The sequence below is a fragment of the Suncus etruscus genome, chromosome 4, assembly GCF_024139225.1.
Source record: "Suncus etruscus isolate mSunEtr1 chromosome 4, mSunEtr1.pri.cur, whole genome shotgun sequence".
Lineage (NCBI taxonomy): Eukaryota > Metazoa > Chordata > Mammalia > Eulipotyphla > Soricidae > Suncus > Suncus etruscus.
The window spans coordinates 3,694,714-3,717,840 of NC_064851.1; the positions used below are offsets into that span (position 1 = coordinate 3,694,714).

The following is a 23,127-nucleotide window of genomic DNA, read 5'->3' on the forward strand; positions in this document are numbered from 1 at the left end:
GTTGGGGGAGGCGGGGTGGGAGAAGGGCTGGATACAGCCCAAGGAAGAGGGAAGGGTCCCTGACAGAAGGAACAGCAGCCCCCGGTGATTCAGTGCAAATGTTCCTGACTCAGAAAGGCGGCGAGGCTGACCCCCAGCCCCATCTCCACTAGGGCTCCACCTCCAGGATACAGTAGTGTGCGAGCCCCACTAACATCAGTTGAACATGGCATGGTAAAAACAAAGGGAAGGGGCACCGAAGACACTGACACTGAGTCCTCAGTGGAACAGACAAGCGGCAGAGCCCCAACTTCCAAGAAGTCTGTTAATGCAGCTTCCTGCTGTTCTCTCTCCCACTCCCCATGCTAGGTCGGGACAGGCACCCCTGCCCTGGGGCACAGAGGAGCAGATCTGGCCTAGGAGGGCAGGAGCTGCAGCTACAGAAGAAAGCTCCAGGCCAAGAGACAGACAGGATAGCCTTGCAGCACATGTTCCCCCCAGCATCCCAGGGAGTGATCAGGGGACCCCCCCCCCATTCTGTAGAGCCCAAGGACCAACTTGTCCTTTAGGCCCTTGCTTTGAATTGCTGTTGGGGCCTTCAAAACAGAAAACATATTTCTGCAAAGTTCCCAGCACCAAGAGGTATTGAAAGGCATCAGCTACCCGTCACGTCACGGAGGGGAGACAGGCAGGCCCAAGCCTGCTTCCTCTCCACAGGCAAGGATCCCCTGAAGGGTATGGCGCGGTCGCACGGCATGAAACCTTCACCGAGGACCTAAGTGCTTTGCCTGGTACCAGAGTGCAGGCATCGGACCTGGTTCGAGCGCTTCAGTGGCACCAGGTGGCGCTGTGGCCTCACTTCCCAGCCCAGCGCCAAAGGCAACTTTTGAGCCCTTCAACTACCTACACCAAGGGTCTCAAACTCAATTTACCTGGGGGCCGCAGGAGGCAAAGCCGGGGTGAGGCAGGGCCGCATAAGGGATTTCGCTTACCTAATATTCGCAACAACAAAAAAAAAAAATCGCACTAAGGGGGCCCGGAGAGATTTTTTGCCTTGCAAGCAGCCGATCCAGAACCAAAGGTGGTTGGTTCGAATCCCGGTGTCCCAGACGGTCCCCCGTGTCTGCCAGGAGCTATTTCTGAGCAGACAGCCAGGAGGAACCCCTGAGCACCGCCGGGTGTAGCCCAAAAACCAAAAAAAAAAAAAAATCGCATTAAACATTTGCATACCCCAAACGGAACTACTCGGGGTATGTGAATGTTTAATGCAATTTTTTTTCTTACTAATGCGATTTTTATTGCGATTATTCGGTAAATGAATAATCGGGAATACTGCGATATTTGAAGGCCGGCCACAGGCCACAAAATGTTGTATGGAGGGCCGCAAATGGCCCACGGGCCTCGAGTCTGAGACCCCCCTGACCTACACTTTTTGAGCCCTTTCTGACCCCATATCCCAGTATCACACCAAAAAACTAATCTTTTCTTCTGGGCCCTACCTGGAGGTACTCAGAGGCCACCAGACCTGCATCTGGCAGTTCCTGTGGCTGGAATTTGGCCTGGTGGACTCACCTCTCACACCTCCTGCTTCCCCCTCCCCAGCTGAGTTACTTGTCCTCACAGTTTTCCAGGCTCTTCTTCAGCTTGTCCAGAGGGGTCTCTCCAGCCTTCATTCACCTCCATTGCAAATTCAAGTCCCCATCCCTGCAGTCAGTGTCTGCCTGGGCCTCAGCTGACCCTGAAGTCCTCCTCACTGAATCACAGAACAGCCGCAGACAGCAATAAAGAACCAATCAACAACAACAACAACAAATCAGCAGGACTGGAGCCATAGCACAGAGAATAGGGCATTTGCCTTGCACCTTGGTCAACCCCGGTTCGGTCCCCAGCATCCCGTATGATCCCCTGAGCCTGCCAGGAGTGATTTCTGGGTATAGAGCCAGGAGTAACCCCAGGTTCAATCCCCAGCACCCCATATGGTCCTCAAGCACCACTAGTAGTGATCCCTGAATGCAGAACCAGGAGTAAGCCCCAGTACTAGCTTTTCCTCTACAAGGCTTCCTGACCCTCCCTCCCTACCTCCCTTCTGAGTTATCTCCCCACTCCATAGGGGACTCCCCAGGGGCAGGGCCCGGTACACAGGCTCCAAGAGTCCTGGCCAGGGTGGAGCCATCAACACTGATGCCCTGCCAACACAGCCTGAAAGCAGCCTTGCTCCAGAGGCTTGGCGAAGGCCTGGCCCTCTCTGGGCTCCATGTTGGCATGAAAAGGGTGAGTTCGGGCAAAGAGACAGTGCAGGGGGAAAGGCACTTGCCTTGCACAAGGCTGACTTGGGTTCTAGTCCCTTAATGAGTTCCACTGCCTAGAGCACCCCAGCCCTGATCAGGCTTGTCCTCTTGGGGTTGGGGTTTGAGTCCCGGTGTCAGAAGACCCCCAGCCCTCTGTCCCATCTCCCTAGGGCATCTGGCCTAACTACCTCTATTCCTACTGACTTAGCTGAGGGAGTCCCCAGAGGCCATGAGCTTTGGCCAACTCACCCAAACCACCAAGAAGACCTTTCCACACACTTGGTTATGATAAGGACTCAGCCCAACACCAAGTTTGCCCCTCCCTTCCCTGAACCAATTGTGTATTGTTAAAGCCAATTCCAATCTCAAGGGGCTGGAACAAAAGCACAGTGGAAGGGCATTTGCCTTGCACGCGGCTGACCTGGGCTGGATCTGGGCTTAATCCCCCATATCCCATATGATCCCCAGACCCTGCCAGAGGGATTTCTGAGTGCAGAGCCAGGAGTAACCCCTGAGCTCCACCGGGTGTGGTCCAACAACCCCCTCAAAAAATAAAAACACAATTCCAACCTCAAGTACCTCTCTCCTTAGCCCCCATCTCTGCCGAACAGTCCAGAGGGACTGGTCCTGGTGGCCTATTTATTAGTATGGAAATGGAGGAGGGGCAAGTGTTACCAGGAGAAATAGTACAGCAGATAGGACATTTGCTTTACACATGCTAAGTCAGGTTTGACCTGAGTTAATGACCTGAGTTAATGACCCCGGCATTTCATATGGTTCCACTACAGCTGCCAGAAATAATGGATTCATAATCACAGAGCCAGGAGTAAGACCTAAGCATGCGACACACACACACACACACACACACACACACAACTAAGAATTGGTAGCCTGGGGCCGGGCAGTGGCGCTGGAGGTAAGGTGCCTGCCTTGCCTGCGCTAGCCTAGGACGGACCGCGGTTCGATCCCCCGGCGTCCCATATGGTCCCCCAAGAAGCCAGGAGCAACTTCTGAGCGCATAGCCAGGAGTAACCCCTGAGCGTCACAGGGTGTGGCCCAAAAAAAACCAAAAAAAAAAAAAAAAAAAAGAATTGGTAGCCTGACCACTCCCTGCTACAATGTCTCTGGGGTCAGAATTGCCACCCTCCGGGGCTGGTGGGATAGCACAGTGGTAGGGCATTAGCCTTGCATGCAGCTGACCCAGGATGGACCTGTTCGATTTCCAGTATCCCATATCCCCAAGTCATTTCTGAGTACATAGCCAGGAGTAACCCCTGAGCATCATCACCAGGTGTGGCCCAAAACAAACAATAAAAGAATTACCACCCTCCGAAGGGAAAAGGGGTCCCCAGACCCCCTTGTTCACTCATCAGTCTGTTGATCAACAGCCAGGACCTGGAAATGGGGGACTTAGGGGAGGGAAGAGGCAAGAGTCCTGACCCTGGGATACAGCCTGCTCATTCAGCTCTGGGAACTGGCAGGTGGGGTGTGGTGGCGCCTGATGGGGACTCACCTCACGGGGTGCTGGGAGGAAGGAAACATCCCAGGTACGCGGTCCAAGGCCACACCAGACATGACCGTCCACTCTCCCCTCGCCACCTGCTGTCTGAACTCTTTTCTTCTGAGCAGAACCCTGACAGGCTGGCCTCTCAGGCGCCCCAACTCCCAGGCCTGCGCTCTGACTCCTTCTGACAGGGCACCTCACTTTTCCTCAAACCAAAATCCTGGCCCTCCTCAGGGCCCCCGGGACCCAGCTGGGCTCCGTTGCCAAGGGTGAGCATCCCTCTTAAAGGGACACACTGGTGGCCACCAGGGTTGCCCGCTGGCTCCCCTGGGGATGGTGTCTTGGCAACTCCAGGTCCCTTTCGGCCTCATCCAGGTACGAGGCTGTAGCAAGACTTGGTCAAGACATACAGAAGTGGGGGAGGAGGCAGATCCCCAGGGTACTGGTTCCTGGTATCAGGGTTCCTAGTACTCAGGAACTTTCCATCCCTGCAAGGTGGGCCCAGCCCCAGGAGACAAGTCAGCCTAGGCCAGAGGGCTTTCCAAATCCAGACATAGAACAGCGCCTGCAGACAAGGTTCTGGGGATCCCTATACCAACACTGAGAAAAGAGGCTGATCAGTCATCCCAACCCCACCCAGAGCCTCTGCCATCTGGGAAGGCAGCCCCACACCCACTGCCTGATATCAAGCTAGATAAGCAGGAAGCCTGGACAAGATTCTGCTCGCATTCGGCCAGAGCAGTAGTACAGTGGGAAGGACGTTTGCCTTACACGCAGCAGACTCGGGTTCAATACCTGCCATCCCATATAGTCCCCCGAGCACTCCCCAAGCCAGGGGTGATTTCTGAGCACAGGCAGACCCTGCGCACCACCGCCTATGACCCAAAAACCAAAAAAAAAAAAAAAAAATAGAGTTCTGCTTCCTCCCACATGGGCTCTTGCCTCACACAGGGATGGGCAGCCCCAGTGAGCACAGTCTAATTTCCTTCCTCAAGTGGGCCTGGCCCTTCACCTGCATGGGGTGGAAGGAACAACTCTGACTCAGAGAAGCTCAGATGTTACTCCTGGCTCTGCACTCAAGGTGGTGTTTTTTTTTTTTTTTATTTTGGGCCACACCCGTTTGACACTCAGGGGTTACTCCTGGCTATGCGTTCAGAAATCGCCCCTGGCTTGGGGGGACCATATGGGACGCAGGGGGATTGAACCGTGGTCTGTCCTACGCTAGCACTTGCAAGGCAGACACCTTACCTCTAGCGCCACCTTCCCGGCCCTCAAGGTGGTGTTTAAGGGACCATGTGGGATGCTGGGAATCAAACTCAGGTTGGGTGTGGGCAAGATAAGCTCCACCTTCTGTGTTATTGCTCTAGCCTCTCCATTTTTTTGTTTGTTTTTTTTTTGTTGTTGTTTTTGTTTTGGGGTCATACCAGCAGCACTCAAGGGTTACTCCTGACTCTGTTCTCAGAAATCACTCCTGGAGGGCTTATGGGATGCCAGGGATTGAACCCAGGTCACCACGTGAAAGGCAAATAAATGCCCTATCTGCTTTGGCCCCTCCCTCAATTTTTTTGGTAATAAGTAGTTTTCCACCAGCACCTAAAGTTAAAAATATGTTAACTCATTAACTTTCCACCAAATGGAAAAATTGCAAAAACTCATTAACTTTCCACAGAGTTAAACATACATAAACTCAGAGGCTCAAAGATCAGCAAAAACGAGGCTGTGATAACCACTAAGATTGGGTGGCTGGTGAGCAGGCTGGGTATCCCACGTACAGAAACAGGGGTGTAATTATTGCTTTCAAATCTGATTTTTTTTTGTTTGTTTGTTTATTGGGATTTTGATTTTTTTGTTTTTGTTTTTGTTTCTTTTTTTTTGGGGGGGTCACATCCCGCACAGCACTCAGGGATTCCTCCTGGCTCCACGCTCAGCAATCACTCCTGGCAGGCACAGGGGACCATATGGAATGCCGGGATTTGAACCACCATCCTCCTGCATGCAAGGCAAACACCTTACCTCCATGCTATCTCTCCAGCCCCTCAAATCTGATTTTAAACCATATTTCCTCATGCTCAGGCTTTAATGCCACACACTATATCTTTGGTTTGTGTTGCAGTGCTCTCAGGCACACTCCAGATTATAGAAAAGGGTTCCTAACCCTAACCCAAGGCCTGATCCATTTCCCCATTGCTTCCACATCTGGTGTGAAGATAGTCTTCCTCATTCTTAGGCTTTGAGGCTGCATGTCCTTTGTTTTGGTGTTTGATCACAACCTTTTGTGGAACAGGGGTTTGAACCATTGCAGCCACAGCCATATACAAGATAAACGCCTTAAGCTTTCTATTAACTTTCCAGTCCCTTCATTGCATTTTTATTGCATTTTGGGCTGGGTTCCACACCCAGCAGGGCTTACTGCTCAGGGCTTACTCCTGGTTCTGCAGTCCTAGAGATCACGCCTAGCCTAGAAGGGCTGGGGAGGGTGTGTGTGTTTATATGTGGTACCGGAGATCAACCCCGGTTAGCAGCGTGTAAGGCAAGCACCCTACCTCCAGCCCCAATGACTGCATTTTTATTTTTGTTGATTTATATTTGGGCCACACTTGGCAGTGTTCAGGATTTACTCCTGGTTTTGTACTCAGAGATCACTCCTGGTGGGGCTCGGAGACCATATGGAGTGCTCAAGAATGAACCTGAGTCAATCATGTACTATCTCTTAGCCAGCCCCCACCCATGCTTGCATTCTATTTAACTAAAACAAGTTCGTCTAATCGTTTTGTTTCGTTTTTTGGGCCACACCCGGCAAAGCTCAGTAAATCCTGGCTCTGCACTCAGGAATTACTCGTACCAGTGCTTGGGGATATGATATGGGATGTGGAGGACTAAACCCAGTCATCTGTATGCAGGGCAAATGCCCTTCCCACAGTACTCTCTCCAATACTGGTTCTCCAATTTTTTGCTGGAATTTTTAACTACATCTGTATCAGCACCTGAGTTGTAGTTTCCAGGTCATTTGACTTGGCAGGTCTCTGAGGAACCAACCATATGTGGTGTCTGAGATCAGGTCAGCCTCATCATACAAAGCAAGCACCCTACCTGCACTATTCTCACTCAGGTCTGTCTTTCTTCCTTCCTTCCATCTTACCTTCCTTCTTTTCTCCCCTCCTTCCTTCCTTTCTTTTTTCTTTTTCTTTCTTTTCTTTCTTTTTCTTTCTCTCTTTCCTTTCCTTCTTTTTCTTTCTTTCTTTCTCTCTTCTTTCCTTTCCTTCTTTCTTTCTTTTCTTTTCTTTCTTTCTTTCATTTTTCTTTTCTTTCTTTCCTTCTTTTTCTTTCTTTCTCTCTTCTTTTTTTTTCCTTCCTTCTTTCTTTCTTTCTTTTCTTTCTTTCATTTTTTCTTTTCTTTCTTTCCTTTCCTTCTTTTTCTTTATCTTTCTCTCTTTCCTTCTTTCTTTCTTTCTTTCTTTCTTTCTTTCTTTCTTTCTTTCTTTCTTCTTTCTTTCTTCTTTCTTTCTTTTTCTCTTTCTTTTCTTCCTCTTTCCTTTCCTTCTTTCTTTTTCTTTTTTTCTCTCTTTCTCTCTTCTTTCCTTTCCTTCTTTCTTTTTTTCTTTCTTTCGTGTTTTGGGGCCACACCTGGAGGTATCCAGAGGATACTCCCAGCTCAGACGTACAGTGCTCAGAATCATATTGGTGCTGGAGCTCAAACCAGGGGGTCCCTACAAGCAAAACAGCAGAGTCTAGTCCTTTGGATTTTTTCCCCTGGGCCCCAAGAAAGAGTCCCCAAAGAAGAAAGACTGTGTCACGAGACAGAAGGACACGAGAAAAGAAGGAAGGGTAGGAAAGGAAAGGTCATCTGGCCAATCTCAGACGCAGAGCAAAGGTCATGAGAAGGTCCTTGAAGTCTGTAGGGCAAAGGCAAGAGGGTGAGTCAGAGTGATGGCAGGCAGGCAGGTGGGGAGAGCCGGGACTGCACTGAGGGGCCGGAGGCTCCTCCCTGGTCCAGCCCTGCATCTGACACCTGTCATCCACACTCGCCCCGCCCACTTGCCCTCTGACCCCACCCTCCAGTCGGGCTTCCCGCCCCTGGAACGCCCAACGCCGGTAAACAGGTTGGAAGAAACCGACCCGCGCGGAAGCCACCCAGGCCACGCCCATAGCCACGCCTCTTCTCCTCTTGGTCCAATCAACATCACCCATTGGAGTTTTCCCCGCCCTTATCCGGCGCGCATCTTTCCGGGTCCACACCCTCGCCACGCCCCTTCTCCGTCGTCTCACCCCATAGGCCGAGCCCGAAACCACGCCCGCCCACCAGCGCTGGGCGTGGCTATAACAGGCCACGCCCCCGAGTCGCGGCCCCCTTCCCGCGCCGCGCGCTGCAGCCATGGCGGTGACCGCGGAGGGCGCCCGCAGGAAGGAACGCGTCCTCTGCCTGTTTGACGTGGACGGGACCCTCACGCCCGCCCGCCAGGTAGGTAGGCCGGCCGGGCCTGGCACGCGGCCACCGGTGGGGACCTGCGATCGTGGGCGCGGGGGCGTCGGCCGGGATGCAGCGTATGGTCCCCAAGCAAGCGCCCTTGCAGCTTGGGGTGGGTTGGGGGATGATGTCCTGGGGGGACCCTGAACCCCATGCAGAGGTTCTGCAGAGGAGAAAGGCTGCGAGGGGGGCCCCGGGCTGGCATCGCACCCAACCAGGCCGGGGGCACCTACCGGCAGCTCAGAGCTGGCTTTGCAGAGCACCCCAAAGGTTCCAGACTGGGCCCTTCCAAGCCTCAGATTTCATCTGTCATAGGAAGCCGAGGTGTGGGGCATCTCCCAGCCTGGTCCAGGGGTTCGCTTTGGGGCCCTACTCTCTCACCCTGAGTCCTGCTGCTGATGGAGGGTTGTGCCCCAGCACAGGGATCCTGGTTGCTGTAGGGATGGATGGGAAAGGCCTGAGATTGCTGGGTTCCGGGGGTCCCCTCTTAAGGTGGTGAATGAATGGGTGAGAGTCATTCTAAACAAACAAATTAAATTAAAAATAAAAAGTGGTCCCCGATTGTTCCTTAGCTTGCCTGCGACTCGCTTTGGCAAGCAGCCTGGCACAGGCATCGATGTGCGGAGGAAGGCCTGCCTGTCTTCTCTGTAAGCCTTCCTGAAGCTGTGCTTCCAGGCCCAGCTAATCGTCTTGCAGGGTTAGGAACACAACCCAGGGCCTGGGAATCAGAGAGCTCCAGACTCAAGTGCAAATTGTCTACTCAGGAGCTGGTCCAAAGGGTTCTCCAGCACCTCTAGGTGTGACCCAGAAACTAAGGGAAAAAAATAAACCATTCCCCCCTCCCCAGAAAAGCTCCTTAGTCATTGGGGTAAGAGAAGGGGAGAGTCCCGCATGGGACATTTTCATAGATCGCCCAGAGCACCCTCCCAAGTGGCCAGATCGTTCCCCCAGCTTTGCTATCTGGATGTTTGACATCAAATGATGTGTAGTTTGTTTGTTTGTTTGTTTGTTTTTTGGATTTTGGGCCACACCCTGTAACGCTCAGGGGTTACTCCTGGCTATGCGCTCAGAAGTCGCTCCTGGCTTGGGGGACCATATGGGACACCGGGGGATCGAACTGCGGTCCATCCTAGGCTAGCGCTGGCAAGGCAGACACCTTATCTCTAGTGCCACCGCCCCAGCCCCCAAATGTGTAGATTTTATATTTCCTTCGTAAACTACTTTCTTGGTTGCCAGCTAATTTCTTGTTGGTGTTCAAGCCCTTCGGACACACGGAGCCTCACTTAAACCTAACTGGGGGCCAGAGTGATGGCACAGCAGTAGGGTGTTTGCCTTGCACACAGTCAACCCGGGACAGACCTGGGTTCGGACAGACCTGGGTTCGATTTCCATATGGTCCCTGGAGCCTGCCAGGAGCAATTTTTGAGTGCAGAACCAGGAATAACCTCTGAGCACTGCCGGGTATGACCCAAAAACTAACTAAATAAAATAACCACTTGGCCCCCTCCAAGTGGTTGCTGTTGTCAATCCATTTGATAGAAGAGACAATGGAGGTAAACAAAAGATAAAACCTGGGCTGGAGAGTTCAATGGGCTGAGCACAGGCTTTGCAGGCAGGTGGTCTGGGATCAATCCCTTGAGCACTTCCAGGAGTGACCCCATGAGCACAGAACTGAGTGTGACCCTAAAACAACCAGGCTAGAGCAATAGTTCAGGGTGCTTACCCTGCATGAAGCCGACCTGGGTTCAATCCCCCACACCCCATAGAGTTCCCCATCCCCAGCAGAAGCGATCCCTGGTCTCAGAGCCAGGAATAATCTCTAAGTACTGCGTATGCAAAAAAAGAAGAAGAAGAAGAAGAAGAAGAAGAAGAAGAAGAAGAAGAAGAAGAAGAAGAAGAAGAAGAAGAAGAAGAAGAAGAAGAAGAAGAAGAAGAAGAAGAAGAAGAAGAAGAAGAAGAAGAAGAAGAAGAAGAAGAAGAAGAAGAAGAAGAAGAAGAAGAAGAAGAAGAAGAAGAAGAAGAAGAAGAAGAAGAAGAAGAAGAAGAAGAAGAAGACTTAATCCTTGCTCAGGGTCATCCTGCTATGGGTGGTTGGTTGGTTTTTAGGCCATACTCGGTGGTGCACAGGGTGCAGAGGGGTTACTTCTGTCTCTGCACTCAGAATCAATGCTGGGTACCAGAATCAATTCTGGTAGTGCTCAGGGGAATATATATGGGATTATATAGGGATTAAATTCAGGTCAGCCCCTTCCAAGGCAAAATGCCCTCCCTGCTGTCTGATCAATCCAGACCCTCATCCTGCTTTTGAGATGTTTGAACTCCAACTTAAGCCCCACCCAGATGCATCTGACCTCGAGTCCTGGGTTGTCCTTCTGGGAACAGAACACTGAGTGAGGCCTTAGCCTCATCTCAGCCTCGACGACAGGCACAATCCTGCGCTCCTTTCCCTGCCCTCCCTACAGAAAATCGACCCCGAAGTGGCCGCCTTCCTGCAGAAGCTGCGAGGCCGTGTACAGATCGGAGTGGTAGGCGGCTCCGACTACTCTAAAATCGCGGAGCAGCTGGGCGAGGGGGATGAAGGTAAGGGGTGGGCGGGTGGGCACCCACTGGCCTGCTTGGACAACCCAGGAACAATGGCCCTGAACCAGTGGGGATGCAGGGTATAGGAGAGGAGATTTTGAAGATCCTTGGGCCAACCCACTTTCAAAGAGGCCCTGTCCTGTTTCGGAGGAGACACAGAAGTTCAAGAAAACAGCCAGATGTTCTTCTCTCCTGGTTGAACAAATGAGGTGCTGGGCCGCACGCCAGGTGCCAGGCCAGGAGCAGGCAGGGTGCCAGCCTAAGTTGTTTACAACTCACTTCCCCTGGACCAGAAAGGCGGGTACCTTGGCATGTTCACACAGTAGCATGGAAATGAGGGTTCTGGAGTCACTTAGTGACCCCGAGTTCTGTTCCATCAAGGTCAAGGCCTCTTGGTCTCTGAAGCAGAAACTTTGCATCTATCTCTACCTTTCCGGCCCTTGGACCCTGTTCTGCCTTCATGGCCCCTGGCCTTCTGGCACAGCTGAAAACTTTTGGGCAAGGGTCCCCCCGACCCCCCAATCACCAAGGAAGCTTGGAGTTGCTGGCAGGATCCCCAGGGAGCCAGGTGGAGCGTGGCTTTACCCCAGCCCAGTGCTGCGACTGGCCTATTTGGGGGAAAGGGGGCCTGAAAGCTGGGAAAGAAAGTTTCTACAGGGACCACCCTCGGGCTCTGAGCAACAGACCCAGAAGCCAGCTTTGGGGAGCTGTTTCTCACTCTTTCTCCCCCTCTTCATGGCCCCGAAGTCATCGAGAAGTTTGATTATGTGTTTGCGGAGAACGGGACGGTGCAGTACAAGCATGGACGGCTGCTGTCCAAGCAGGTCAGCACCCCAGAGCCTCTGTGCAGGGGGCAGGCGGGCGGACGGTGTGTGTGTGTGCCTGTGGTCACCTCACTCTGCCCGCCTGCTCAACCAGACCATCCAGAACCACCTGGGGGAGGATTTGCTACAGGACTTGATCAACTTCTGTCTCCACTACATGGCCCTGCTCAGACTGCCCAAGAAACGGTGAGACCGGGGCCTGGAGCAATAGCACAGTGGGGAGGGCTTTTGCCTTGCATGCAGCCGACCTGGGTTTGATCCTGGCATCCCAGAGGGTCCCCCGAGGCTGCCAGGAGTAGTTTATGGGCTCAGAGCTGGGAGTAACCCCTGAGCACAGCTGGGTGTTTCAAAGAAAGAAAGAAGGAAGGAGAGAGGGAGGGAGGGAGGAAGAAAGGAAGGAAGGAAGGAAGGAAGGAAGGAAGGAAGGAAGGAAGGAAGGAAGGAAGGAAGGAAGGAAGGAAGGAAGGAAGGAAGGAAGGAAGGAAGGGGCCTCAGTGATAGCACAGTGGTAAGGCGTTTGCCTTGCATGTGGCCAATACTAGACAGACCCCGATTCGAATCCCAGCATCCTATCTGGTCCCCTGAGCCTGCCAGGAGTGACTTTTGAGTGCAGAGCTGGGAGTAACCCCTGAGCACTGCTGGGTGTAACCCAAAAAACAACAACAACAAAAAAAAAAGATAGAAAGAAATGGTGGGACCCAATGTGTCCATAGCACCACCACCCCCCTCCATCCAGGTATGTGGGATGCAAGGGATGCCTCATCCAAGTCCAGTCCAGGAAACTGTGGGCGACTTGTGGGCTCGGCTCACACTCAGGGCTGCTTCTCGGGCTCCCCGCAGAGGGACCTTCATTGAGTTCCGGAATGGCATGTTGAACATCTCGCCCATCGGCCGGAGCTGCACCCTGGAGGAGCGCATCGAGTTCTCGGAACTGGACAAGGTGCTCAGGAGCCCCACAGCACTTCCAGCCTTCCCTTCCTTTGGGGCATGGGCACACCAGGGCCCCTCACTCTCTCCTTTGCTGTCAGCCTTGAGCAGGTCCCCACCCCCAGGCTTTCTTCCAGGATCATCCTCATCAGCTGCCATGGGGCGCAGCTCTCAGGTCACCAGGGGCCTCAAACCTGGCCCAGGGAAGAATGTGGGTGACTGAATGACAGACAGGCAGGGCCTCATGTTTGAGAAATGGGTGGGCCCTTGTTGAGATGGGAGGAAATGGGGGCTTGTTACAAAGTGCTTAGTGGGTACCTGTCAGAGAGGGAAGAGCAGAATTTGGGGCTTTCTTCACTACCCTCAGATGTTTCTGGGGGAGGGGTGCTGGTCCCCAGATTTGGGGCAGCCAGTGCCCCCCCCCAGCCACATACACACACACCCCAGAAGGCTCTCACAGGCCTGTGAAGATGGATGATGCCAAAAAGGCCACCCACCACAGACTGAGAGGACCGCAGCTCCCCCTGCCTGCCCACATAGGGGTGCTTGACCAGGCCTCTCTGCCCCCTCAGATGGAAAGGGGGGTGCCTACACCCCGACTCCAGGGCGAGGAATGCTGACTCACATTGACTCAGCCTCTTCTGTTTTTGTATACCTGTGCGCACGGGCTTAAGCCCCAGATCTGGGGGTGACCCATTTAGGCAAAGGTTCTGCCCCAGATGACGGGCTGACCCAGACATGGAGCAGCTCCTGAGCTGACCATCGCCTTGCGGAGGGGCTCTCGTTCCCTCTGTATCTCCGAGAGGTAACATACTTCGGGATTTTATCTTCTGGTTTCCTTTTGGGTTTTTGGGTCATCCCTGGTGCAGAGGACTGTGCAGGGTGTAGACAATTCAATCTAGGATCCACCACAAGCCAGCCCTGTGCCGAGACCTCATCCCTGAGCCCAGAGAAGTCAGGCGGTCAGGCTAGGGTCACACAGCACGGGCAGTGTCACAGGCTTGCCTGGAGCTGCTGCTTCTTCCTAGGCCCCTTCTGGCTCCAGACCTGCTGTCCCCCTATCCCTGGTTACTCCCTCAGGCCATCTATTCCTGTCAGCCTTCCTCCTCAGGCCTTTGCCCCCTCAGAATGTTCTTCTGCATCCCTGTTGGCCAGGGGAGACCACACCCTGTGGTGCTCAGGGGTTAATCCTGGCTCTGTGCTCAGAAATTCGCCTGGCAGGCTCAAGGGACCACATGGGATGCCGGGAATCAAACCCCGAGTCTGCCCCAGGTTGGCCTCGAGCAAGGCAAACTCCCTACTGCTATGCTATTTGGCCTTTTGGGGGGGATGGGGGTCACCCGGCAGCACTCAGGGGTTCCTCCTGGCTCTACACTCAGAAATCGCTCCTGGCAGGTATGGGGGACCATTTGGGATGCCGGGATTCGAACCACTGTCCTGCATGCAAGACAAATGCCCCACCTCCATGGCTATCTACTCTGGCCCCTGCCTTTTTTTTCTTCAGGTTTTTGGGCCACACCCAGTGACACTCAAGGGTTACTCCTGGATATGGCTTGGGGGACCATATGGGACTCTGGGGATTGAACTATATCCGTCGCTGGGCAGCCTTGTGCAAGCAATCGCCCTAAACCACTGTGCTATTGCTCCAGCCCCCTCTCTTTTTGTTTTTGTTTTTGTTTTGGGGTTACATTCAACAGTGTTCGGTGATCACTTCTGGTTGTGCTTGGGAACCTGGGATGCTGGGATCAAACCCAGACCAGTTTGCGTGCCAGGGCAAACACTCTATTCACTGTACTCCAGCCGTTGTGTGTAGTGTGTGTGTGTGTGTGTGTGTGTGTGTGTGTGTTGTGTGTGTGTGTGTGTGTGTGTGTGTGTGTGTGTGTGTGTGTGAAGGGTTTTTTTTGGGCCACACCTAGTAGGTCATGGGGGGGTGATTCTCAGCTCAGTGCTGGAGAGGACCAGGTGCTGCCAGGGATCAAACCCCATAGGCCGAGTGTGTCTCCAGCCCTGACCTAGTTCCCCTGTGAGGAGCCATGATGCCTGCCTGGGGCTGGGGGGTCCCGCTGGGGACCTGGCGCCCTCAGTTCTCATCTGTCTGCAGAAGGAGAAGATCCGGGAGAAGTTTGTGGATGCTCTGAAAACTGAGTTTGCTGGCAAAGGGCTGAGGTTCTCCCGAGGTGCGTACGCCCTGCTTCCCTGGCACAGCAGCCCCCAGAACCGCAGCCTTAGACCAACCCCACCCTTGGGATCCCCAAATCAGAGATCCCCCTCCCTTCCCCAGGTCTAGTAGCAGCTGTGGTCAGAAAGTTCTGAAACTGACCCACCAGCCCTCAGGCCTCTGCTCAGTCCCTGAAGGACAACCCCCATAGTCACCACTTGCTGGCTGGGGTGAAACCCCCAACCCTGCTAACTTACTCCCTTGTAATATTGGGGCCATGTGACCGAAGAGGAGCCCCTAGCGCCCAACGGACAGGCCTGGCCCAGCTCCATTCCAGCAGCCATGTCGTTCCTTGCAGGAGGCATGATAAGCTTCGACGTCTTCCCCGAGGGCTGGGACAAGCGCTACTGCCTGGACAGCCTGGACCAGGACTGCTTCGACACCATCCACTTCTTCGGGAATGAAACCAGCCCTGTGAGTGGCCCCGGGGTGTAGGGGCAGGCACAGAACAGACCTGGCCAGTCAGCCCGAGAGTAGTTTGGAGAGCAGGGCCCAGGGCCCACTAGACTCAGCCCCACCTGTGGAGTGGGTGTGAGGAAGACACCCCCTTATTGGCCCCCCTCTCTACTTCTGTGCAGGGCAGGAACGACTTTGAGATCTACGCAGACCGCCCGGACGGTGGGCCACAGCGTGGTCTCCCCACAGGACAACGGTACAGCGCTGCCGGGAGATCTTCTTCCCGGAGACGGCCCACGAGGCGTGACCTGCCACCCTCCAGATTCAGACTTCCGAGGAGCCCCTCAAAGAGCCCTGGCCCAGTGGGGGGCTGTGCAGCAGCTCTGCCTCCTCAGGCCCCCAGACCCAGTGACCCTCCCCCAGGGCCTGGGGAGCACAGCCAGAGTGTTTGGGTCCCGCCCCCCCCCCCTGCCAGGTTCTGCCCATCCCAGAGCCAGCCATGCTTGCCACACAAACACTGGATCCAGCAGCGCCCGTCTACACCTGGAGGAGGTGTGTGCCAGTGTGGGCACCCCGGAGGGCTGCTGGGAGGTGCATTCTCTTAGTTCACCCCACATTAAAATCCAGGAAAGCGTGATATGGTGGCATTTGTCTGTTGGGTCGCAGTGTGAGAACTGCCCTTGCGATGGGCTGGGTCACGGGACGGGGTTGGCGTCGTGCCCCTTGGGGGCCGGTTCATTGTGGGGGTCCCAGACAGACAGAGCACTCAGGACCCAGCTGAGTCACAGTTGAGGGTTTATTGCCAGTGTCGGGATGTGGGGAGTGGGGAAGGGGGGGGGTTAGGGGTCAGGGAGGGTATCTGGGGCCTGGAGCAGAGTCCATGGCTGCCCCCAACCCAGGCCTCAGGTGCTGAATACTCAACTATAACATCCCCCTCCTGACTTCGCCTATGAAAAAGGGGGTCTCTATAGAAGAGGGAGACCTGAGGGTCCCCCTCGATCCTACCTACAGGTCCAGGCTGTGGAGAAGCCCAGTCTGGGGTGCTGGCCAGTATGTTCTGGCCTCCCAGGGCTCTGTGAGGGCCCCAGCTTTGCTTCTGCTGGCTTGGGGGGTGATTCTCTGGTGAGTCATTGAATCTCATCCTGGTTGTCCAAACCCCAGCTCAGGAGTTCCTGAGGATCACTAATCCTGGCCAGGACCCCCTTTAATCCCTGTTTCTTTTCCCTGATAGATTGCTATGCTCCCAGGAAGGGGCTGGGGTGTAATAGAGGGCCCCTCCAGCCCCACTCCTCCAGGTAGTCAAACCCTCCCCCCAAGCAGGACACAGAGGATACTATGTCCACATAGACATATGCAAACATAGCTCTGCAGATGGGGTACAGGGGGTCAGTAAGATGGCAGCTGCCAGCCTAGGGCCATGCTGGGTCCCTGTGCTCCGGCCCTAAGGAGGGGATGTGTGTCCATCTGCTCGCCTGGCCATAGGCTCGAGACAGCACAATCAGAGAGGGACATGGGGGGCCAGGTGAAGGATGTGGTGGTGCTCCCAATGGCGGGCACTATGCCTGGTCTCCCTAGGAGATGGGCACAGCTATGGCCTAGTGGGGGGGCTCCAGGTTGCATGAGGGAAGCAGGGAGGGAAGACCACGAGCCCCCCAGGGCACGCTCCGGGCCTACTATGGGCAGGGGGGCAAGGGGGCGGGTCTCATCAACAGTGTGGTTCCCAGGGGCGCAGTGGCAGGGGAACCAAGCTTGAGAGGCAGGCAGGACCCCACAGGTGTCCCCCCCCAAACCCCTAGCACAAGGCGTGACGTACGTGGACAGAGTGGCAAAGTGGGGGCTGGGGACAACAGCACAGACAGGGGACGGGTCTGAGGGTGGCCTCGACCCCAGCTCACACAACCGTCCACAGGTCACAGGGTGGAGGGAGGCATAGGGGCATGAATGGACAGAGACAGACAGACGCACACCGGGGCCACTAAGGGCAGCCAGCAGGGTGGGATACAAATGCACACCTGCCTGCCCAGGTGCTGCTCACCGGGGAGGGTCCCAGGACCCCCAAACCTAGGACCCCACCACCTGTGCCTCCGACAGGTCTCATGGGGTGTGTGCGGGGGCCAGCTGGGTCAACACCACCTCCACCGCCTGGAACTTCTGGTTCTTGGGCGGGATCGGGCATCTTCTGTATGTCACCTCGTCGCCCTCCACCCGGCACGTACTCTCCCTCGATGCTGGGGGCAAAACAAGAGTCGGAAAAGGCACGGACCCCTCTCCTTAGGTACCCCTAGATTATTCCGATTTGGGGATGCAAAGCGGGGCAGAGGCCCTGGAGTGGGCTACAGGGCACTTTCCTTGGATGCAGCCGGGGACCACCAGACAGCCCTCTCTGAACAGTGCTAGGACCCAACTCCAACTCCAACCCAGGAGTGGCCCAGCCCCTCTGCCCCCCAGGAGGAGCTGAGGTTTCTGGGGTGCCGGCTCGGAGGGGACTCACTCGGACACGTGCACGAAGATGTCCTCGGAGCCATTCTCGGGCGTGATGAAGCCGTGGCCCTGGGAGCGTGAGAACTGCTTACACACGCCCTTGAACACTGGCCCTGCCGAGGCACGGGCCGTCCTGGGGAGACGCACGGGTTGGCGCCGGCCTGGGCACCCCCTTCCCACACCCTCACAACCCTGCCTCCCCAGGCCAGAAATCATGCGTGTCCCCGGCTCTCCCTCGAGTGAATGAATGAGGGAGTGAAGAAATGAAGCAGTGAGTGAATGAGCAAGTGATTGTGTGAATGACTGAGAGAGTAGATGGGTGAGTGAGTGCTGTCACTGTCCCCCAGCCAGGTGAGGCCCCGGATCTGGAGGTGGCAGGGTGACCTGATACTCACGCTGAGTACGTCCTGGTCCTCTTGGTGGGCAGAGGGCTGGGCAAGTCCCGGGCTGAGGCACCGCTGCGTTCCCAGATCCTGCTGCCCTCGCGGTGGAAGGGGAAGGTGGGCCAGACGGGGGACTTGGGGGAGTGGAGTGGGGGCACGACCGGGGGTGAGGTGGACTCTGAGGTCATGGTGGGGCTGGCGGGAGAGCCTGAAAGGCTCTGGGCTCCAGGGGCCGGCGGGGGGCTTGGGGATCCTTGCGGGCAGGGCCCGGCCTGGCCCTGCACGGCAGCTGCTCCAGCCACAGGCTCCGTCTGGAAGGAAAGCGAGAGACCTGAGTTGGGGCGCTGACCAGAGGCCTTCTGGGCTCCCGCCGTCCTCCAGTGGCTCCACAGTCAGTCCTGGCTTGGTCCACACCACTGTTAGCAGCTTGATTATTTTCCATTTCTGTGGCTGGAGCAAGCTTGGTTCATGCCCACACCCACTGGTTCCTGTCTGATCAAGGGCACTTTGTGGTGTCGGGGACCTAACTGGGGGTGAGCTACATGAAAGCAAATAGGCAAGCCCCTCACCCTCTATTATCACGCCAGAGGTCCCTCTTAACTGTTTCCCTTTTTTTTTCTTTTTTTATGGTTTTGGGCCATACCGGTGATGATCAGGGGTTACTTCTGGCTATGTGCTCAAAAATCACTCCCAGCTTGGTGGGACCATATGGGACACTGGGGGGATCGAATTGTTTGTTCCTTTTGGGTCAGCGCACGTGCAAGGTAAACGCCCTACCACTGTGCCATCACACTGGGCCCCCCTGCAGGATTTCTGAGCACAGCCAGGAGTAACTTCTAAGGGCTGCCGGGTGTGACCCAAAAACCAAATAAAATAAGATCCATAAAACAGAGGCCAGAGTGATAGTACAGCAGGGAGGGACTTGCACATAGTCAAACCCCCCAACCCCCACCCCAGTTCGATCCCAGCACTCCATATGGTCCCCGAGCCTGCTAGGAGTGATCCTGGAGCATAGAACCAGGAGTAAACCCTGAGTTGCTGTGCTGGTGTGGCCCCAAAAGCCAAAAACAAACAACCAAGCAGATAAATAAGTGTAAATAAATAAGATCCTGAGACTGTAGAGATAGTACGGAGGTAGTGCATTTGCCTTGCATGCAGAAGGACCGTGGTTCAAATCCCAGCATCTCATATGGTCCCCTGAGCCTGCCAGGAGCAATTTCTGAGCATAGAGCCAGGAGGAACCCCTGAGCAGTGCTGGGTGTGACCTAAAAATCAAAAAACAAAAACATAGACCAGGATTTGGCTGTTGTGTCTTTGTGACTTGTTGATGAGTAAATGATTCAGCAGTTCCAGCATGGTGACTGCTGACTGAATTGAACTCAGCGGGCCTGGGGTCAGACTCTGGCCTCTCTACCTACCAGCTAGATGGCTTTTGGCCACGGCCCATTTTCAGTTGTTTTTATTTTTTGGTTTTGGAGCCATTCCTGAGGGTGTGCAGGTATTGGGGGGCCATGGGGGCTAGGTTGAACTCAGGTCAGCCGCATGCAAGGCCGGTACCTTCACCCTTCTGCTGGCTCTCAAGGGAGAGGGAGAGGGAACCGCATAGAGAAAAACAAGGGAACGATTTTCACTCTCGTGAGCCTGTGAGCTCTGGATGTTTGTGACGTCCCTGTTTTCTCTGCTCAAGGGCCTGCGGGGACTCCTTGATTAAGGTGTGTGGGTGCAGCTGGCAACTCACAAACACCCTGGAAATCCTCATTAGAGGTTCGTCAACAGAAACAATAGTGTCTGGATGACCTTGAAAAAATTTTCCCCCTGGGTAGAAGGATGGAGTGCAGGCTTTGATCAGCAGGTTCCCTGGCCTGTAGTTTCTGAACACAGGGATAGATCCTAGAGCAGTCAACTGGGAGTAGCCCCTGAGCACCCCTGGGTACTGCCCCTAAACCAAACCAAACCAAACCAAACCGTACATACACCCTGCCTCATCTCAGCAGGGAAATAAGCTGAGAGTGGGGAGGAACTTACTTTTGTTTGTATGTGTGAGGGTGTAGGTTTGGTCCCCAAAGACACACATACACACACATGAATACACATGGCTAGTCCTATAGGGTGATGGGGGTCCCCCGTTTGCAAGTCCTTCCATCCAGCAACCTTGTACTGCTGTTTCCGTCACCATGCAGGGCACCCCACCCCCAAGCCCTGGTTTCCAGGGAGAAGTCGAATACTTTGGAGGCTCAGAAGCAGGTCTGTTGGCTTCCAGCTCACATAGCAGGAGGTATCTTTTATGGGTCAAGAGGCTCCTCAGGGGCCTGAGCGACAGTACAGCAGGGAGGGCGTTTGTCTTGCACATGGCCAGCCTAGCCTCGACTCATTCCCAATAACCGACAGGGCCCCCTGAGCCAGGAGTGATCTCTAATTGCAGAGCCAGGAATCAGCTGAGAATGGCTAAGTGTGACCCAGAAATAAAAAGATGTGGGGCCAGAGCAATAGCACGGGGGGGTGGGGGGGTGGGGTGTTTGCCTTGCATGCAGCCAACCGGATTCGATCCCTGGCATCTCACGGGTCCCCCAAACCTGGCAGGAGTAATTTCTTTCTTTTTTTTTTTTTTTGTTTTTGGGCCACACCCGTTTGACGCTCAGGGGTTACTCCTGGCTATGTGCTCAGAAATCACCCCTGGCTTGGGGGGACCATATGGGATGCCGGGGAATCGAACCACGGTCCGTCCTATGCTAGCCCTTGCAAGGCAAACACCTTACCTCTAGCGCCACCTTCCCAGCCCCAGGAGTAATTTCTGAGTACAGAGCCAGGAGTAACTCCTGAGCACCATCAGGTGTGGGTCAAAAACAAACAAAAATAAATAAAAGAAGAAAATCAGAACCCAAGGGGCCGAAGCAATAGCACATTTGTAGGATGTTTGCTTTGCATGCATCCAGCCCCGGACGGACCCCAATTCAATTCCCAGCATCCCATATGCTGCCAAGGCTGCCAGGAGCAATTTCTGAGTGCAGAACCAGGAGTTAACTCCTGAGCACTGCTGGGTGTGACCTCCCCAAAAAATAAGATAAGAATAAAAGATAAACAGAACCCAGAGGGTATAGTGTTGTTAGGTGTTGCCTTGCTTAAGGCTGACCTGGGTTTGATTCCCAGCATCCCAGATGATTCCCCAAGCCTGCCAACAGTGAATACTAAGTGCAGAGCCAAAAGGAAGCCCTGAGCACTGCTTGGTGTGTCCTCCTCTTTTATTTATTTATTTATTTTTTGTTTTTGGGCCACACCCGGCAGTGCTCAGGGGTTACTCCTGGCTGTCTGCTCAGAAATAGCTCCTGGCAGGCACGGGGGACCATATGGGACACCAGGATTCGAACCAACCACCTTTGGTCCTGGATCGGCTGCTTGCAAGGCAAATGCCGCTGTGCTATCTCTCCGGGCCCAGGTGTGTCCTCCTCTTAAAAACAAAATGGGCTAGAGAGATATCATAGCGGTAGGGTGTTTGCCTTGCATGCAGCAATCCAGGATGGACAGTGGTTTGAATCCCAGCATCCCATGGTCTCCCGTGCCTGCCAAGAGTGATTTCTGAGCACAGAGCCAGGAGTGACCCCTGAGCACTTCCAAGTATGACCCAAAAACCAAAAAAATAAAAAGAAAAAGGAAAGGAAAGGGGGCGCAAGTGCCCTAGAAGGCTGTGAGTTCAATCCCGCCTCTGCTCTGCCTTAGCTAATGCACCTTTCTCAGCCTCAGTGTCCCCATCTACTGGGGCACCAGGGCTGGGCCTCTCTCTGGCCAGGCAGTTAGCCAGGCTGAACTGTCCTAGCCCAGCTCATGTCCACTTTTGGGCTCTGGCCGCTCCAAGCCTGCAGAGAACAGAACATCACGACCAACTGCTGGGGAAGATGAGGGTGACTCAGCCTGTCAACTGCTGGCTCCTGCCCCACAAAGATCAGGGCTCAGCGCCATGCAGGTTTCTGTCATCGTGAGCAAGTCAAGAAAAGCAAACTTGGGGTTGGAGTGATAGCACGGTGGGGAGGGCATTTATTTGCCTTGCACGCAGCCAACCACCTTGGGTTCCATCCCCGGCATCCCATACGGTTCCCCCCCCCAACCTGCCAGGAGCAATTTCTGAATGCAGAGCCAGAAGTAACCCCCCAAGTGCTGCTGGGTGTGGCCTAAAAACCAAAACAAAACAAAACTAAACAAACTGACTCTGGGGGCCGGGAAGGTGGCGCTGGAGATAAGGTGTCTGCCTTGTAAGCGCTACCAAGGAACGGACCGCGGTTCGATCCCCCGGCGTCCCATATGGTCCCCCAACCCAGGAGCGACTTCTGAGCACATAGCCAGGAGTAACCCCTGAGCGTCAAACGGGTGTGGCCCAAAAACCAAAAAAAAAAAAAAAACAAACTGACTCTGGCCTCCTGCCATCTGTATTGTGTGACAGGGCCTCACCTCACCTGCCCCTCTGGGCTTCACTCATCTGGTTCCTGAGGTGACCAGGGGCCACTTGCACTAACCCTCAGGTTGTCAGAGACACAGAAAAGGCAGAAAACAGAGAGCAGAGATGAGATGGTGCCCCCCCCCAGCCCACTCACTCCAGGGGAACACAAGAGGGTCCCCCTCACCCCATGAAAGCTCCTGGTTTCGCCTAGTGGTTATCACCACGAGGACCCAGCTCTTCCCGAAGTCCTCTGGCCAGCACCATCATCCCCGATTCTGCAAAGCAGCACTGAGACCTGCTGGGGTGCTCCAGGCCTCAAAGCTGCTGTGTTTGGGGGACTGGCAGCCCAGAGGGAGGAGGAAGAGCAGGGGTAGGCAGGGAGAACAAGGGAGCCTGGTTTTCGGGGTTCTATTTCAGGCTTGGTGCTGACTCAGATCATGACCTTGGGTGAATCATTTGCAAGCCTGGTGAGCTCACTGGTGGAGACCCCTGTCAAACACCCTGGCCCCCCACCCAGCCGTCAGAAAGCTGGGAGGAGGAGTACAAGCTACATATTGGGAGCGGGGCTCCAGGGGTGACAGAAAGGCTTTCTGGATATCTGGACATGGGGGAGGGGGGTCTTGCCTGAGGTGGGCCCGGCAGGGTGAAGGAAC

The 23,127-nt window shown here is 54.7% G+C and overlaps 2 protein-coding genes across 2 annotated transcripts; one reads left to right on the top strand and one right to left on the bottom strand.

Annotated features, from left to right (window-relative positions):
* Positions 1 to 8,113: 8,113 nt before the first annotated feature.
* Positions 8,114 to 15,575, top strand: PMM1 (phosphomannomutase 1). The gene is given in 10 exon segments (XM_049771694.1): positions 8,114 to 8,230; positions 10,699 to 10,816; positions 11,564 to 11,640; positions 11,735 to 11,826; positions 12,481 to 12,580; positions 14,669 to 14,744; positions 15,084 to 15,199; positions 15,364 to 15,393; positions 15,395 to 15,433; positions 15,435 to 15,575. Coding segments are annotated over 10 exon segments (789 nt in total). The 5' UTR covers positions 8,114 to 8,143; the 3' UTR covers positions 15,489 to 15,575.
* A 1,700-nt stretch (positions 15,576 to 17,275) lies between these two features.
* On the bottom strand, positions 17,276 to 18,352 carry CSDC2 (cold shock domain containing C2). Its single transcript, XM_049771722.1, is given in 4 exon segments — positions 17,276 to 17,386; positions 17,388 to 17,409; positions 17,673 to 17,795; positions 18,058 to 18,352. Coding segments are annotated over 4 exon segments (432 nt in total). The 5' UTR covers positions 18,234 to 18,352.
* Positions 18,353 to 23,127: the final 4,775 nt, after the last annotated feature.